Below are 19,048 nucleotides of genomic sequence, written 5' to 3' on the forward strand. Positions count from 1 at the left end.
GCAGATTATAAAGGAAATAAGAGTAATGAGAGTCATGTTACCCGTTTCCATCAGCATCAGAAAAGTGGTGAATACCATACCAATTGGTAGAGCACAGATTCTTTAGCGTAACAGTTGAAGTTAAACATTATTTAAATTCATTCTCTCAGCCTCTTTAAAAAAAAAAAAAAAAAAAAAAAAAGTGAGAATGAGTCTTTTTCCCCCCACTTTCAGTGAACATACTACAGCTAATTGTTTCTGTAATAAGCATCCTTCCTTTCCTTGATGCAATATTAGCCACACTCTGGTTTACTCCCCTCATTCAGCATTCAGTTTCAGTACTTTTGCTTCCAATAGATTTAAATGCAACTAACTGCTCATATCTCATTATTGGCAGTCTGGGACAAAGATCCAGTAATATAATGAAAACAAAAGAGAAACAAAAAGCATTACAATGTATGGGAATAAAAGCATACATGCATCAGCATTGGCTAAACATCACTATAACAGACGGTATCCAAAGAGATAAATGTTTTTTTATTGTCAGCCTGAAATATAGGATCAGGGACTTAAAATGGAAGATGAAAAAGCCACAGCAGCAGCAGCCTGAAACCTAACAGCATACTTGTATGCACATACTGTAAACACAACAGAAGCTGTTCTGATTCACAACAGGTTTATCCTGAGATGGACTTCATGTGTTATGCATGTCAGTGTTTGGATAGTGTAGGAAAATCCAGTGTTTCCCACACTGGATAAGGAGTGTTTGTGTTGACCTTTCGCTACAACTATCTGACATTCTCACCCACTTCAGGAAGTCATTTTAATCAGCAGTAATCCTCTTTTTAACGTCATTTCATCTGAGGAAAAACAATGTGTGAACCAGCAGTTCTATCTAAAACACTTTTTCTTATCAAAACCATACAGCATCCAACTACATTAACCCTAAAAGGACCTTAGAGTGTAAATCGTTACTTTAAGTTAGTCAGTGCACCTACAGAGCAATATCACCAATCAACCAACTACACAACAGAGAAATAGCCTTAAAATTCAAACTACAACCCTCAATCTGACTCCTTCCCAGTCATCGGATCAAACTCATGACCAAGATATGTTGGCATCATTTTTGGCAATACTGTTGGACAATTTCACTAATAAATATAAATAATGATGATGGTAATCCTTGTCCATCAATGCTGCTTTTAAATATCAATAACTATCCTGGCTATTACCATCACCTTCTGCCTGGACAGAACAATCACATCCTTGTGGACCTTTTCTGGCCTCTTAGAAACTACAATGGCTGAGCTCCTGTCTCACAGGGGCTGCTGCGACTCTGCTCTGGTTTATCCTCGGCCACCTCTTCCTGAACAATTTCTTCTTCTTCTTCTTCTTCTTTCTCTTCCTCCTTCTGCTGCAGCTGATCCTGCTCCTCTAATGGGCACTCGCTGTCTACTTCTTTAGTGATTCCTTCACAATCTCCCATCTCCTTCTCATCTGAGGAGAAAACATGCAAGGAAGAAAGGTATATAACCACGAAGCAAAAAGATAACAGAAGGGAGGCGTGAGAAAGAGCAAGCTTTGGGGTAACGTGAAGAGTTTGCAGTACAACGAATGATTGGTTTCTTGGATCAAGTGGTAAAGGAAATTAGCAGCATTCCTGTTGTTAAGGTTAACATTCTGTAAGCTTACAAGAGTTTACAAGAGTTCTACAAACAGATTTTGGAAGTAGCAAGCAATGTAAGGAGCTTTACTAACACACCCAGAAACCTCTCCTCTTCCATAAATTAAAGGGCCAGGAAGATCAACATCAGAGGCTATGGTATACGAATCTACATCTCAAGTACATGTTATTACATTTTAGGGATGAAAATGAAAAACGCTGTGATGTATAATGATTCATTTAGTGATGGGCAAATCCACTTGAGTTCTAGAAAAAAAGAAGAAGAAAGAAATCTGATGGTGTAAATTCTGTCAATTACACAGAAATGTATTGTAGAACTAGACTGTGGCAAAAGGAAGATTTGATTCCTGTTTGTGGAGGATTTATAGTTCATGTGGAGATTGGCAATGATTACATGATACAGCACATCTCCTGACATAAGTGCAGAGTAAATAAATTTAGGTCACATTTTCCAATGGGGTGACTGAAAGCACCTACCAGTCCTTGGATATTTGAGCAATTTAAAATTGCCCCAAAAATGTATATTAATGTTATTCGAGCTGAATGGGAATTAAATCAGGAACAATGGCATGGGGGTTTTTTTTTCGATCATTTTCACGTTTCTACATGGACTCCAAAGCAAAAATTACTTAGTTAAGAAGAAGGTCTAAATATTTTACACACTCAATGAATACCAAACCTGGGTCAAATAAGTCAGATCAAAGTCATGTTGTTTAAATGTATAATCTATAAGGATAATTTCAGCTCAAGAAGGATAATTTCAGCTCAAGAAATACAGGATCAGTGGATCAGCAGAAGCATAAAAATGTCACATTATATTTTTTATTTATCTATTTATTTTGTTTTGCAGTCTGGCTTTAAAATTTCTTTAAGGCAGGATAAAATCCATTTATGACTCTTATCGGGCCCAGGTCTGGTGACATCCATCACCAGCTAACACCCATCATTGCTTTAGTCTGATTACTGGTAGCAGTTTGGGATTGGCTGCATTCTACAGTGTTATGAATTCTACAGCAAAGAAAGATGGACCCATCTGGCGATAATCAAATCAGTTCAAATTATGCCAGTTCGCACAGCGCAGGGAGAGAAGGGGCAGGGAAACCTGGACTCCGCAGAGGTCGAGTCTCTGGTCTCTGTTGGATCTTGAAACTGTGGACCAAATTCCACGGAGCTGGAGCTTTTGCTAGAAGCAAAATCATACCATTAAACCCACCGATCACAGGAAATGTACTGTGAAACTTGCACGAATGCAGCTTTTGATCAACTGTTGACTGAAATACATGCTGAACTGCTTCTGCTTCTACTTGGTGCAGAGAAGTTTCTTGCCCAACTACCTCATGAACAGAAACTGCAAAACATGTAGCCTAGAAATTCTGTTCAATTAGTTCGACTGTGCAGTTTCATGAGCACTGAGCAAGAAAGCGGTTACAGGAAACTCATTCCATCTTGCTCATTGGAATTATATTTCTTGATTTTACAATCACGGTGTATTCCCCTTAAATAAAAAGTGGTGACAATCGAAGTGTGCCCGTGTGCTGCCTCATCTGACTTGTTGCTCACTAAAAAGCTTTAGAAAGGATTAAGGTTGAAAAAAATCAAAGATAAAAAAAATGAAGAAGGTCAACCGGCACATTGCAGCGAAGCATTTAAAACAGGTGTTAGGACATGGAAGAAATAGCCAAGATGTACAGGAGAGTCTAAGTGTAAGACTGCATACGGGGTGCCATTTGTACCAAAATTATTGACACTGTGTAGTTAGGAGTGTGTGTTCTCTCTGTCATGTCATTCATTGCCCCACCAGAAAAGGTGGAACATCTCCTATCTATACTTTTGTTAAAAAAAGTTCGATTAAGTCTTGTTCAGTTGGACTGTGGCCTTGTATTAAAACTTTAAATGGTTAAAAATCTGACACTGACTTTGCTCAATGCTCTAGAAAAAAAAACTCATTGAAATTTGAGATCAGGATCACAAATTACAATTCAGTGTCAATTTTCAAAGAAAATGCAACAAATCCAAACTATAACACAAATGTGTGGTTGTCAAAATCATGTTGTCACCAACTACAGTTCAACAACATTCACAGCTAAACACACTTTTGGCATAAATGGAACCTCATAACTGTGTGCCCATTCTCTTAGATTTAAATACAAACCAACCTATGGTTACATTCAGACTAAATTTTCTTTTTTTTTTTTAAACTTAGGTATTCATTAAAAACAAACAAACAATGATTTCTGTTCTGATAAGTGAACTAGAACAGTCTTGGCACTGGTCATAACATTTAGTTTTTGCTTGGTTAGAGTTTAGCATGTTAGGTGAGAGCGACACAACTGTGTCATTTGTGTGATGAGTGTTCCGGTACCTCCAGAAGGTGGCGCGCTCTCCTCTGTATCTGTCCCAGAACGTGGTGATGGCCCAGGTGAACGTGACTCAGCCCGCAGCCTCTTTTCAAAGTTGAACTCTGGAAGTCGGGGGGCCTGAGGACGAGTCTTCCTGGCTGGATTCATAAAGTAGCAATACGCGCAACGAAATGCTGCAGGGAGGAGGAGAGAGAAAGGAAAACACACACAAAAAAGAATTGGCGATTAGATTGCTTAAATTCTGTACACATATCCGTGAATGTCCAGATTTTCATCAATTTGTGGACTGTACCATTTACGTGTTGTACATATAAAGATGGTTTCAGAACCATGAAAACCTATTTATCATGGAAACACTTTATCCAGGAATCTGAGCTTTCAGTGAGCTGTTGAGAAGTCAAGACAGTTTTATTGTTTACGTTGCTAATCTTCCAATCACTTCTGTCTTACCTAAAAAACATCTTCAAAAATGCAGTAGTGCATTTCTGAGCTTACCTAGATATTCAAACTCTTCTTTCAGAGCCATGCCATTATGAGAAAAACACTGCTGGCAGATCAGCGCGTATCTATAAGAAACAAGACAGGACAGAGAAAAATATAGAGGCAAAGAGAATAATGATCGCTGCATTCCAGGAGCTATTCAATGAAAAAAAATACACCTCAAAAACCTGCCTCATCTTTTTCAGTTCATGATTTCCCATGATGTTTTTTCTCCAAATGGTATAACTCCAACAGACAAACATAGTGAATACTATAAGTGCAGCTGAAGAGCAAACAGGTGTGAGTTCATTATAAACTATTTCAGGCGGGATAACTTCCCACAGCACTCTATCTGGAGAAGCAGCTAACCTGGCATGCACCACCTGGTTTTATTTATGTTTTATAGTTTCTGTTGTAACTACATTTTTTAAAAACACATTTACCATACAAATAATAGATAAAATGAGCAGCCTAGCTTTTCACCCTTGTGTAATTTTTTGCTATGGTGTTCATTTCCATGCAGATCATTCAGGTACAAGCTGCAGAGCTCAAAGAATAATGTAATGTTGCCTTTACCATGAGTGAATGCATTTATTTTGATTCTATATTATAGTACAGTTCAATACATGGCAGTGTTGGGCTGACATTGACTGCCCAACACTTCCTGTAGAGCCTAATCCATCAGTTTGAAATAAGACAATTCTACAAAGGGCTGTAAATTCAAAAAAGGATCGTCACCTGTTCTGTGGTCCATCCCCTACCAGATACTCAATGACTCTGTCCAGAGCTCCCCTGTCTTTGGGCAAGATGGGTCTAGCTAACGGAGGACCTGGAGGGTGCATACCTGTAAATAAGTCCACACATGGAAATTAATACAGACTCACATTACAAATACACTGTTTTGTAAGTTTAAAAAAAACAGATTGGGTTAAAAACAAAAAAACAAAAAAAAAAACAGATTGTGGGCTTTTTGCCAGCCTCAAAACAATATAAACGGTATAAACACTAAGAGTGGTGATGTCCAAATTACTACCTTGAAAAGTTAGGAGAAATCAGGCACTGCAGAAGTTCTTGTTTGCCATGCATAGATGCCTGATTTCAAGCTAAGATGCTCTTAAAGACATTACCTAGCATTGGGGAGGAGGGAGTCCTCGGTACTGCGCCCTGTAGGACCGAAGCAGACAGAGCAGATCTGTCTGGTGGACCTCCTGGAGCTGAGAGAGGAACACGTTCTGTTGGAAGAGCGACACAAGAGATGGACACAAACTGGCATCTAAGAGAACTAAGTCAAAGGCAGCTGGTATTGCTGTTTACTACAGCTGCCTTTGACTTAGTTCTGTGCCTTTGACCTAAACCTTCATATAGATTTTGATGCTGAATATTCTTTTTACATGCATCACAAATGGGCACGGCATGAGATTTAAGAAATATTAGGATCGTTTATTATACTTAAAGTGTCTCATTTTGTCTGCTTACCCACAGGTGTGCCTGCTGGTCCCAGCAAGGGACGTGCTCCCGGTGGAGGAGTCATGACCATTGCATGCGGGGTGCCCATTGGCATCGGTCTCATTACCACCCCTCTCTGCCGAATCTCTGCCCAGGGGGAAGAAATTAATTGAAGCATTTGGTCCTTTCCAAACATAGGATTTGTTTATGCCATCACAGAAATCTCTCTCTCTCTTTTGAAGAGCTCCACTCTTCTGATCAGAAACTTTCCAAGTAAATCTAAGTAACACTGTACAGAATTATGGGGTACCTTGTCCTGGCCTGGGAGTCATCGGAGAACGCACTGGAGTTGACTCAAGTTCCTGCAGCAAAACAAAGCGGAGCAATGTGAAACAAAATAAAAATACAATACAAAAATAAACAGATAAAATAAACATCAAGTGAAAAGCTCTCACAGCTTTCTTCTTAGCCTCAGGATCAAAACGTTCCAGGATGAGCTTGGCATTTTTGTACGTTTCTGTCTCCATCACCTCCTCAAGCTGGAAAGACAAAAAAAAGGGAAATCTAAGCTATAACATCCAGGCTCAACAGGATAAGAAATGTTGAAGTAACTCGAGGAATAAAAAAAATACTGATGGGGCCAGTGATACCCCTCACCCTCCTAGTAAATACACTTATGGTATCAATTTCAAAACACTATGTTGCTTTGTTCTCGAGTTATTGCATTCACAAGATTTTCAGAAAACTTGAGCTTGAGGCTGAAGTCACTGAGATTCAAATTCATCTGAGATTTTAGCAGATACACATATTAAGCCTTAGGGGTAAAAAAAAAAAAAAAAAAAAAAGGCCAGAATGATTTTCTTCTTGAAGATGCTTTCTGCTTCTCAAGGCGTGAAACTAAATAACATACAAAATAAAAGAACAGACCCAGCTCTGATACCACAGAGGGTTCGGAGATTGAGTGGAAATTTTAATCTGACATACCACTGCAATCCTGAAGAGAAATAAAAAATAACTAAAAAAAAAACAAACAGACAAAACTGGGGGAAAACTTACAATTTTTCAATCACAGTTAAATAAAATAATAAAACTGGACGTGTAACACACAATTTTTCAGATCCAAATAACGAGATCTGACCAATCAGACCACTGTATTTGGCAATAAGCAGACTGTAGCTCAAAATACAAACCTGTAATGAATATACAAATTATAAAATAACTATTTTATCTAAGACACGCAGCTAAAAGCTGCTTCAGGTCCATCGGCTCTCTCAAATTATCTCTCTGCCTCTTCAGTCCTAACTCTGCCATCAACAAAAACAGGCCGCGAAAGCGACTGTGATACAGCTTCAACTCCTGGATTAAAAAATGAAATTCCCTCTGCTGCTGCCTTCTTATGAGAATTGAGAGTTGAACCCAAAATCTGTTTATTCCTTTTCTTCTTTAGAAGCATCAGGACCAGCTCATCGTCACTTAATACTAACTGTATTTTTTTCACAGTGCATATTTTGAGGACGAATTTCCAGCAAAAGCGCAATGCATTCATATGTGTTACACTACAAGTTCAAATGTGAAAAGTTTGTAATTTCAAACTGTTATTTTGCAGTGCATTCAGTGTGTAATGGCCTTTACAGTGAAAGACTGAATACTTACAATCTTTTTTTTGGCAGCCTTTAAATCTTCGAGTTTTTCACCTAAAAAGAAGAATGAATAACTTTAGTCAACTGGCATCATTTCCAATAAGCTCCTTTTTCCATCGACCCATGCTGTGGAAATAAAACACAGTTTAAATTATTATATGCTCAATTTGTGATTCTGCTAGTATCTTAACATATCTCAGGAACAAATTATGCTACTTTGTCTTTGTAGCATAAGCAGTATGTACTGTCAACAATAAGAGTGTGACTCGAGTCGCAAAGTTAGGTTGTAAGAAAACACATTTGTAAGCAAGGACAATCAAAATGAAATGCTTCAAATCATATAGTCAACAACCATTACTCCTCAAGCCATTTTTCAATAGGCCACTGCTCAGCAGGCCACTTTGCCTGAGCCTCCTTGTGCTCAACTATGAGTATGACCTAATTAATTATAGAAGGAGGCACAGCGCGAGCAGTAGGTAGACAGATTTGATCCAACCGAATTGTATCTTATGCGAGACAACTTCTAGCTTAATAGAAGCCTGAAAATAATATATGTGCTTTTGAGTTTAATGGACAGACAAGCAAAGGAAGACTGATAGATCACTTACTGTTTCTCTCAGTGCGTTTGGAGAAGAGAAAAATCAATAACTTTCTGATGAACCACACCCTGTTGAAGAGCCAGAAAGAAATGCAGAGAGAAGAATATTGTCTTCATCATCTTCGTCACATTCAGAAACCCTTTTCTCTCCTCACAACTTATGGAAAATAATAAGACCTAATATGAAGTGTATTTTTTACTTTGACACATTGAAAGTTATCTGTACCAGATAAAAACAAAGACAACGCTGTGAATTATTGTGAAAAGCAACAATGGCACTCACAGCACAGGGTATATGAAGAAAGGCAGGGCCATGGCTATTCTCTGCAACCAATGCTCGGGGAGGTAAAGACAGTAGACGATCAGGGAGATCAACAGGTAAAGGGCAGATGAGTAAAGTAGTAAACGGCCAACCCATAGCTGCAGACAGATACATACAAATATATCAACGAGAAAAAGAAAGGACAGCTCAAGAATACAACTATAGATCTTTAATGTTTTGCTGACATTACCTTTTGCAGACGCTGGTTTTTAGTTTTAAACTCTTCCAGCTCTTTAATCTCCTACAAGAGAAACATGGTAAAGGTTATGTATACACTAAAAGAACTACTATGGAATGTACTCAGGTTTGTAGTTGTATTTGTTGTATGTTGGTGTTTCCAGGTGGCATACTACATCCTATTTTTAGTAAACCTAAAATGGAATTGAAACATTGTGCAAATCCATAAAATCAGGTAAAAAATATACACAGTCAGTACCTTGTCCAGGTTCTCCAGCTGTTCAACTGTTGTTAGCTTTGCCTGGATTGCAGATAAAAGTCAGAAAATCACCATTAGCGTAATCAACTGATTTGCCAATAAAGACTCAATTTTGATTTATCAAGAGTTCATCTACAGAGGGGTCTGCAAAAAAAGCGAGATTAATGGTTTTATCATGCTATTTTGAGCTTTGAGTTTTCTGTCTCACAATAGTGTCTCTTGTTTTGCTAAATCACTGTAGCAACTTATGCTTAACACATAACCTGACTGGAGCCAGGTTATGACTAGAACAACATGTTTTAAGAGCAATGTAGATTTTCTGCTTGGGTAATATGGTTTATATGTAAAGCAGAACCCAGAAAGCCCACTTAAAAAAGTTGATAAGTCCCATTGTGATATCCCTTACCTTTGACTGTGGTTTTAGGTTTTGAGAAGCCAGCAAAAAAATCCCGGCTTTGCTAAACTTCCTTCATAGTATACCCTTCTGATTAACTAAATATTTTAGTCAAAGGAAACTTAAAGCAAATGGGATGTTTGATTTTCTGAGTGAGAAAAACAATCAATACCTTCATTGTTGCCAAGTCTCTCATGCTGCCTGTCTGCTCCTCTTTCTTTCCCTTTGACTTGGTTAGTATGTCTAAATATAGTGTATGAATTCACCTAGCTTGGGTGCTAAGCTCAATCTGTTCATAGTTATCAAACTGTCTCACAGTAGAGTCACACAAGGCAAAACTTTACTGAGAATCAGCATCCAGAGTTAGCATTTTATTTAATTATTCAAGGCTTGTGAAGTAAAAATAACGAGTTTGGCAAATATTAAAATAAATAAATAAATTTAAAAAAAAAAATATATATATATATATATATATATATATATATATATATAAATAAATAACTATATATATATATATATATATATATATATATATATAAATAAATAACTATATATATATATATATATATATATATATATATATATAAATAAATAACTATATATATATATATATATATATATATATATATATATATATATATATATATATGTATGTGTGTATGTGTGTGTGTGTGTGTGTGTGTTAAGTAATGAGTCAGTTAAGTTATTTTGAATGTAAGGAGTATGACTAGTGAGCTAAAAAAAAATCTTTTAAACCATATTTTGGACAAAGTTGACAAGCTTTTTAAGTGTTTTTTGGGGTTTTTTGTGGATTGGGGTTAGACATTTGACTGGAAATTCAGTGCATGTGGTTCATTTCAAAATAATCACTTGGATTCAATCCAATACAATCAACTTTTTAAATGCCAGTCACTCTGTGATTTATCATAACCAAGAAAATTTCTCATCATGTTTTTATTCAAAATCCAGTTTTCATTTTGAATTTTTCTCTGTTTCATTTTCTTGTATTCAAACATGTTTTCTGTCAGTCACTTACCTTCCATCGAGATATTAGGGCCCCCATGTTTTTGAAACTACACAAGTCTCTGCTTTGATTTCTTTGGTTCACTAAGAAACACACAAACAACACGTTACAGGTAAACAAAGCACACGGTCTTTGCTGCAACAGTTACACAACTTTTGATGTTAAACTCCACGTTTGAGCCTGACCTAGACATTTATGCACTTACATCATAACAGTATTTAGGAAGCTGCCTACAAAATCACAGACAATGGCAACTCTTGTTGCAATGGATCTACGAACATAATCTCTCCCTATGGCTCCTTATACATGCAACAAGGTGGCTAAATATATCACTTTTCACTTTCTTATTTAAATTTTCAGAATCTCACTGGTTAAATGCAATGCATAGCAGTTGATTCAAGTTCCATCCTCTTCACTTTAAAATGGCCAGACCCTATAATGAGATGAGTCTAGCCGCGGCTAATGTCACCGCTGTCATTCCAGCTACAAATATTTCTGAAACTGGAAACAGTTTGTAGTTTCCAAACATGCACAGCAACATGAATAAAGCCCCAACTGTGCTGTATTTCCGCTGAGTACCTAGCTTGCTAGCTGACCTAGCTTTAAGAGTTGGGAGTCAAGTCCCTGGGCGGTCACAAGACATAACCGCTAATGATGCTGCCAAGATTTATAACTGGTATTTCCTAGCTATTTAAAGAAGATATTTCCTATTGACAGCAGCAGCAAACAATGATATAACTTGCTGTATTCCTGCTAACGTAAGGTAGTTATGGCTAGTATTAGCTGCTCATTTTACACTGCTGCAAATCAGCCACGGTAACCTAAATACTCAGAAGAAAGAAGAGCCTTAGAAAACTAAGCTTTAGCATGACCACTACTTTTTGGGGCATATACAGAACTCTGATCAAGAAAGTACGTAAACTGATGTACTAAGCTAGCTTCTATAATAACAACATACTGGTGCCGACATCAGCAGCAGGCACGCTGTGATAATAATATTCATCTTTACGTGGTCTTTTCAAATTAATACGTATTCGCAGAGGAAACTTACATTTACTCGATGTCTGGGTGTTTCTGTTCACTGACCATTCAGTAAAGTTCACGCAGAAACAAGAACATCTTGTCTGCTAATGCTACCTAAACTGACATTTCAACTGCCAACCAGAAAGAGAGTTTGGCGCGGTGTTGAGACGTAACGGAACGTATGTGACGTGGCTGGGCTGACCCATTTCCCAGAGTCCTGTGCGGTGTAGTCTTTTTCGTTTCATTTTGTGAAATTTATTTTTTTATCTAACGTTATTAAACAATCTTTAAAAAAATTAAAAAAACAGGACTAATGAAAACAAGAAAGGCAGATTGGTCCACAATAATTGAAAATTACATTAAAAACACAAGTTTAACATGTATATGGCTTGTATAGGATATGCTGGTGTACTTTCATGAAGTCATGGATGTGAACACTTTCTTGATAGTTTTCTGCGCTGCTAGTGTTTCAAAGTAGCATCTATTGCTTTTCACTTAACACTGGCTTTCCTTCCAGACCATTTCCATACATGCAGGTGTAGCTTCCAGCCATCTGGTCCATAGTATCTACACCTCCTTTGGTCTTGTTGTAGAATGTGATTAATTGTGTTTTTTCTCCTTTCTGGTATTTTCATCCACCATTTTGTTGTGATACATTGCGCTCAGATGTACAGCAGCTTTCTTTCTGACATATACAACTATATGGTAAGGCTGCGGGGTTTTTTCTGACCCACTTGTGCATTTAAAGGTTAACATATAATTTGATTTGTCAGAGAAAAACATACATATCTATTAATGAATTTGATGCTACTGCAAACAAATGAATGAATAGGTGAATAAATAAATAAATCAATGTGAATCAAAGGAACCATTCTCGCTTTAGAAGTCTGCTCTGTTAACTAACTGATAACTCAGCGGAAAAACCAGAGGACTTATAGGATCAGCACAAATATCTGCAGGTTGCCTTTATGTGGGTATCATCAACATATAGTACAATACAAATATATGCATATGTGTAAATTATTTTGAGAGGTAATAATCATAATATAAGGAGATGGACTACACAATTTTATAATGGGAACCAGAACCAGGGGAATGTATTGTACACACTCAGATGTTGGTCTAATGGTACCTGAAAGATTATGTTTGGAGTCTTCAAAAAGAGGTTTCAGATTTCTACAAAGCTCGCTCTTTTTTTTCTTTTGGACTTTGATTTCTTCTTTGAAAGAAGATGGATTGTTTGGGCTTTTACGGATACTACTCGCTGGAGAAATAGGATGAATGGGCTAAAACAGTGGCTCAGCTGGCTGCTTATGAGAGGATGACATATACATGGGCCCCTTGGGGCATCTTCACTGCTGTAACTTGGAGGTCAATTTAGTAGTGTAACCAAGAACATCAGAAAAAAACTGGAGTTGTATATGGTGCTTTGTCTCCATTTTTAAGTAACAGCTACAGCTTTAATAGCCTTTTCTCTCGTCTTTGTCAAATTAGGAGAACCATCTAAGCTAAATAATAATAATACTAAAGCACTGGAGAGTATTTTCTATTGAAATTCTTGCATCATGCCATGTTTCCAAAAGCATAAAACTGAACAGTTATTTCAGCTGTGTAATAAGACATTACTTTCTTCCATAACAACACTACAGATGAAAACATTCAACTCAGTGCCAGTCAAGCCTTTTTCTTGTAGTTCCCCAGTTTGTTGTCAACATCTGTACCCTGAAGGCCGACAAAGCTGCAGGCTAACTTTAAATTGTAATTCCAACTCTTACCATTAGATGTCGCAGTTTTACTGTATGATGTGGACTTTAAACCCACCAGTAGGACTGAGAATATGTATATGCCTAGGTGTTAAACTAAACAACTGAACAAATCGCATATGTGTACATTTAGCCTCCATCATAGGTCTAAATTATGTTTTTTTCCTTCTTTTTGATATAAACCTTTAGTACATGAAAGTGGCTTGAAAGAAAGAAAGGAAAAAGAAAAAACCATTTGGGTTCCAGCTCAGCATCTTAATCACAAGTTCCCGTGGTGTCTCACTGTTATCCCATCGCAGGAAATCTGAAGTTGTGATATCTCACCAATATTTATTTCTCAGCTCTCAGCCGAGCTGTTTCAGATTTGGCTGCAGTATGCAGAGATTTGGCCTTCAACTTTTATGCTTCCAGCTTCCTCTGGAGTCTTAAGAGTTATGGGCCTAATAAAATTCTGCCTCTTTTCTCTCTCACACACAATCACTCCTACACACACACACACACACACACACACACACACACACACACACACACACACACACACACACACACACACACAAAGATAGGCCTATGCTGTATATATAGCTGATGAGTAATCCTGATCCTGATGTTATTTCCGTTTCATTAACCTGTAATAAATTAAACACTGAATGAAAATGAGCAACAGGGACTTTTCCAACTCTCCAGTGCTCTACTTGCATAGAGTACACACACGCTAATTTACGCGGGACAGCTGGATGTCACTAAACAATAATCACTCGTGTTTGACGATTTTAGACAAAGTACAATAAAACGCGCATTTAATTGAGTTTTTAATTAGACTAATCTTTCTTTCCTCTATTTAGATGAAAGTAGAGAAGAGATGTTTTTATGTTAAAGAGAATTAGAAAAAAATGTGTGAAACAGCTTTTTTAACAGGGATTTCATCGCCTGGGTAATTGTTGATAACGTCAGATTCTGCATACGTATCTAAAAATACAGAAACAATGTAACAAAAAAGTATAACTCCACAAAAACAATTTAAAAAACGAGAAATTTTTTAAATGTTGTTATCAGATCTTTTATGATTTCCACGATATTTGCAGCTTCCTCTCCAACTTCATTCATTTAAAGTCCTTATTTGCATTAAAAGCTGCGCTACAATCGACTTTGAACAGGCGACGTTGATTCGGGTGCACGTCAGGGATGAGGGGCCCCCTGCACTTTGCACTCAATTAGCGAAACGTGACAAGAAGAAGACGAATATTTTGAAGTGAGTGTGGTGGGGATAGATCGTTCTTTGGACTCCGTAGTCAGTGTGTGTAATTAAAAAAATAAAGACCTGCTTTATGGACAATGTCCAACGCAGAGCCCGTATATTTGTTCTGGATGACGCCACTCCGCCTACCTTTCTAACTGTAGGATTTCATACTTTACTGATTAGGGCATTAGGCAACATGTTAATAATTTCGCCTCTTATACTTTTTCTGGTTTTATTTACATTTAGTGTTTCGACTGTTTGACCCTCACTAAACTGCCTTAATAATGTATCTACCCGCATCATTTTTATTTTATTTTAATATAGCCTATGTTTATTTATTTATTGGTTTAGTTTTGGGCATCTGTTTCACTGAATGAGGTGCGAGGCCAAAATGTTCAGTGCTTTGTGTCGCAATATATCAAAACACAAAATATTAAATACACTGTCCTAAACACACTGTCCTAAACACTTATACACATATTACAACATATCAATTGCGCGAAATTTCACAATACTACTGCTACTACTACTACTAATAATAATACATTTGCGGATATTTAGGAGATACAGAATTTACAAGATATTATTTTCCTGGCGTGGGTGGATTTCCTGTAAATGAAAATCTGGTTAGTTAATCGATGGAGGACAAACAACACATGCTTTTAGTGAACTATAAGTTTCATTCATTATCTGTGGGGGTTTTTTTGTTTGTTTTTTTGTTTGTTTTTTTGCTTTTACAACTGCCGTTTCACACCCTAACATTATTTTTTCTATTTTTTTTTCTTACCGCAGTTTAGAGTAACTACATTTTTCGAACAAGATTACTAAAAATACACAGCCTTATATTAATTTTACTAAAACATACGCACTACCAAAGGTAACGACTATGACCACTGTAAGCTGCCGTTTAGAACGAACATCGGTATTTGGCACTCTGCGATGAGAAGGTGTTATAGAAGCCTATTCTGCATGCCAGACATTATCACGTGTGTCCTAGACGTCCACAGGGGCTACAGTAACTACCGTTTAATATACACACATTGTACAAAGTAAAAAATCTCAAAGCATATTGTGTTCCATATGGTTAAATGGTGAGCAGTGGGCATCATTTTCACTGGATATATTTATTTGATACATTAATTAAAATACACTAGTCCTTTGTGGTTTCTGCCATCAAGGATGTTTTGCCTCATTTAAAGACTTGCATCAGCTTGCTCTACATTTGTTTTGCACAAAAGTACTTCATGCAAATTTAGTTTGGTTACCACTGAACCTGGTCAATTCACCAGCTAAGTAACTGATCTGTACACATCATAATCACAAACCATCCAAAACTGATCAGAATAGTTTTTTCAAAGCAGGCCTGTCAACATAATGGTAACTACATTTACACATCTTATATTTATAATATAGCTATTTCTCGGGACTGTACTATTGCATTGCAAAGCTAGTCGAGATTTATGCCTCATATAAGAGGCTACAGATCCTTTTGAAGAACAGCTTTCACAAAAAGATCAGCCAATCAGTAAACCACACCTCTGGTGCAGTTTCCTCACTTGCTGCCTATAATGCCTTCTGTCTTCTCCTACAACAGCTGCAGATGTATTGAACCTCAGCTGATTGAGGCAGCAGGCCAAGGTTAGAAACAAGAGAGTGGTGGTGGATTTGTTTGTGCGATACTTTCATGATTTGGCTGTTGTTTAGTCCAGGGATTTTCCCATGCTTCTACAGAAGGACCAGCTTTTGTCCTTGTGAATTTCAATATTGTTTGAGGCAATGAAGTGGGGGCATCATAAGTTGCTTATTTTGATATGAATATGTATGCTTTTGCAAAATGACTTACAGATCTAAATTTTTTGACAGTGTATGCTTTAGTTAGGAAAGTATTCAGGAAATATAAGGGATATTTGCTATACTTTTATCATGTGAAAGCAACACAAATGCTCACAATGTAAAGTATTTTGAAGATGTGAACCATGCATTATTGTCACTTTCCTTAAACAAGGCTTTTCTAATCAATGCCTGTCGGCTAATCTAAATGTCAAAATTGGATACATTTTAAGTTACTACAGTGAGACCATTAAAAAGAAAAATCTGGTCATGTTTTCACTGAAGGCACATAGTGAGATGTTCTCATAATAAGTGAATGCTCAATGAAAGTGATTAGACACATTCTGTATATTTATTAGACAATAACTTGTCACCTCATACTGTTTTTAAAATATAGTAGCAGAATGGGTTGAAATTACTCCTCACTATTGAAAAAGACATCCATCAGTTGGAAAAAAAAGCATATTTCATAAGTTGCTACTTCCACTGTGTGACTATACTATGAGACTGCTCCTACTGCTAATATTATTACTACCACTGATTATTGGTAATTGATAATTTTTTCATCCATTAAAAACGATCTAATAAACCATTCTTGATTGTTCTTTTAGGGTCCAAAAGAGGGCTGGAACTTATTGCAGGTAGATCAAAGACCTACAGTCAGTTTTTTTTCTTCCACTATATATTCTCATCTGTGTTAGTAAGATTTGTTATTTCGTTCTTTTCCATGGAAAATCCAAATTTGTTTTGGACATCAGGTGTGGAATTAAAAGTTTAGAATTCCTTATTTTTCTTATGACATTCACTTACACAGTGTTTATTAGGCCTTATTTGATGTGGCTTCAGTGTAAAAACATCCAGCCCATCCTGTAGGATTACTTAATTATACTCAGAAGACCAAGTTTAAAGAGACTCAAGGTCAAATGCTAGCTTTTCCTTTCTGAGGGCCATTGACTGTTGTCTTGAGGGTAATGAGCACATGCAAACACGATCTTTTTATTCTGTTTTATTTCATAGTTTTATCTTTGAAGGTGTTTTAACATCCTAGAGAGACTCAAACTACAAGTTCATTTTAATTGTAACTCCTGTGTAAGAAGCAACTGCAAAGGTGTCAAACACTGGGAGCAGGCGCCATTTGTCCATTTTGGCCTAATAGATGAATTTCCAAAATTATGCCTTCTATTTCTATATTTTTGCTCATAAAGAGGTAAAATAATATTGTTTTTGCTTACAAAAACTATGTGTGAAGGATTTGTGTCTCTGTAGAGCCATTACAATCTGTAAATTACATAAATTATAACAAAACAAACGGAGAATGTGAATCTGCAAAGTTATATTTTTAAAATCACCCTAACTTTTTAAAAGATGTCTCAGTAAATGCTTTACACATTAAACAAGAAGGTTAATTTAATTTAAGTGCTCCGTGACATGATTTTTTTCAAGGGAGTGCGGTAAGGAATGTCTTTCTTTGGACCTCTTTGTTCAACTTTTTAGTGCAAAACAAGTGTATTGTCTCCAGTACAGTATTAAGCATTTACTGGTCCAGCTCACTCTACATCAAATTGGGCTGTATGTGGCCCAAACTGACCCTTTAGGAGGAGGATCTGTTCCCACCCTCTCTTCAAGCTGCCGGGGAAGCTGCTTATCACGAGTATCTTGGTTTACAGTGCCCGCGTTAAACCCATTTTTAAGCAAAGGCGTTAGATCCAAGGATTTCTCCAAAGGACACATGATGTTCCGAAATTTTTCCTCGCTAATCCAACAGAAGATGGTTTCGATCAGACGGATGTAGGCACATCGAGGACTGATTCCTAGAAGGGAATTTACACCTGGGAACCAACACGAGAAAGAAATGAAACAGCCCGAGTGCAGGAGTTGTCACTGCATTGGAGATACGAGAGGAGGCCGGTGCAGTCAGAGCCATATCAGAGGGCCGGGAGACTGCACCGGAGAGTAGGCCACAGTGTAAACGGCAGTTGAAGTTGAGTAAGTTGAAGTCACGGCGTAATTATAGTACGAGAATGTATAAAACGATCTCCACATCAGACAAGGGTTTCTAGATTAGCGGTCACATGACTGGATTTGATAGTTTATTTCAATGCAATTGAATGGCATTTCTACTCTTCGCTTTTCCCAATTTTCATTGCAAAATTAAAATAAATTCCAACAATGACTTTAGGCGCAAATATTCCATCTTTGTCAGCAGCTTACTGGACTGCAACTACTCGAGTACTATATGATGTGTATTGCTTCGTTATTGTGAAGTCTTTTCTGTACACTGTTCTGGCTGAAGGACTCGTATATGCTGTGCAGCTGCATGTGATTACACATCTTGGCAAAGATTTGTGTTAAGAGTGGCGTGATGATGAACGCTCTCCACCCATGAGGTTTTGTTCAACTTGTGAAATTTAACTTGGAATTTTTTACTTTTAATATGTGTTCAGGATTCTGTTAGATACAAACAAAACACAACTATACGTGACGCACACGAGTAAAGCGCTACGTCACTATAAACGTATAATATTTTTTTTACTGTTCTTATCTTTTAAAGATAGATTTTAAATCTGCGGAGTACCTGCTAAAAGACTGACCTTTATTAACCATCCGATCTGGATGTTATTAAGACTCATATCAGTATATCTCAAATACAATGGAATATTATCCAATATGATGATTAATCAGTTAATGTACTAAATGAAAACAAAAAGACACCTATTCTAATTGTTGATCTTGTAATTACCAACTTTGCAAAGTGCAAAAAGCTATGTGACTTCATGATTACCAATAATGGGCTGTCCTGTTACTATTAAACGTTCAGCTGCAGGGAATATT

The 19,048-nt window shown here is 37.0% G+C and overlaps 1 protein-coding gene across 4 annotated transcripts; it reads right to left on the minus strand.

Moving 5' to 3' along the window:
- Positions 1-495: 495 nt before the first annotated feature.
- Positions 496-11,574, minus strand: lnpk (lunapark, ER junction formation factor). Of its 4 annotated transcripts, none has more exons than XM_085477074.1 (16): positions 11,415-11,574; positions 10,376-10,446; positions 8,946-8,987; positions 8,700-8,750; positions 8,471-8,607; positions 8,198-8,256; positions 7,603-7,643; positions 6,405-6,488; positions 6,260-6,311; positions 5,980-6,096; positions 5,631-5,717; positions 5,242-5,347; positions 4,519-4,589; positions 4,026-4,196; positions 2,766-2,846; positions 496-1,476 (listed from the first exon to the last, which is right to left on the minus strand). In XM_085477074.1, exons 2-16 carry the CDS (start codon positions 10,400-10,402, stop codon positions 1,274-1,276), a joined length of 1,329 nt encoding a protein of 442 aa, XP_085333200.1. In that variant the 5' UTR covers positions 10,403-10,446; positions 11,415-11,574; the 3' UTR covers positions 496-1,273. The 4 variants fall into 4 exon arrangements, with proteins under 4 accessions (XP_085333200.1, XP_085333199.1, XP_085333202.1 ...); XM_085477073.1 differs by having other exon boundaries at positions 5,631-5,735; positions 11,415-11,573; XM_085477076.1 differs by lacking the exon at positions 2,766-2,846 and having other exon boundaries at positions 11,415-11,572.
- Between the last annotated feature and the right edge of the window lie 7,474 nt (positions 11,575-19,048).

The sequence above is a fragment of the Copadichromis virginalis genome, linkage group LG13 (genome assembly GCF_057382275.1).
Source record: "Copadichromis virginalis isolate Kocher_CV1m ecotype Utaka linkage group LG13, C_Virginalis_male_GT1.1, whole genome shotgun sequence".
NCBI lineage: Eukaryota > Metazoa > Chordata > Actinopteri > Cichliformes > Cichlidae > Copadichromis > Copadichromis virginalis.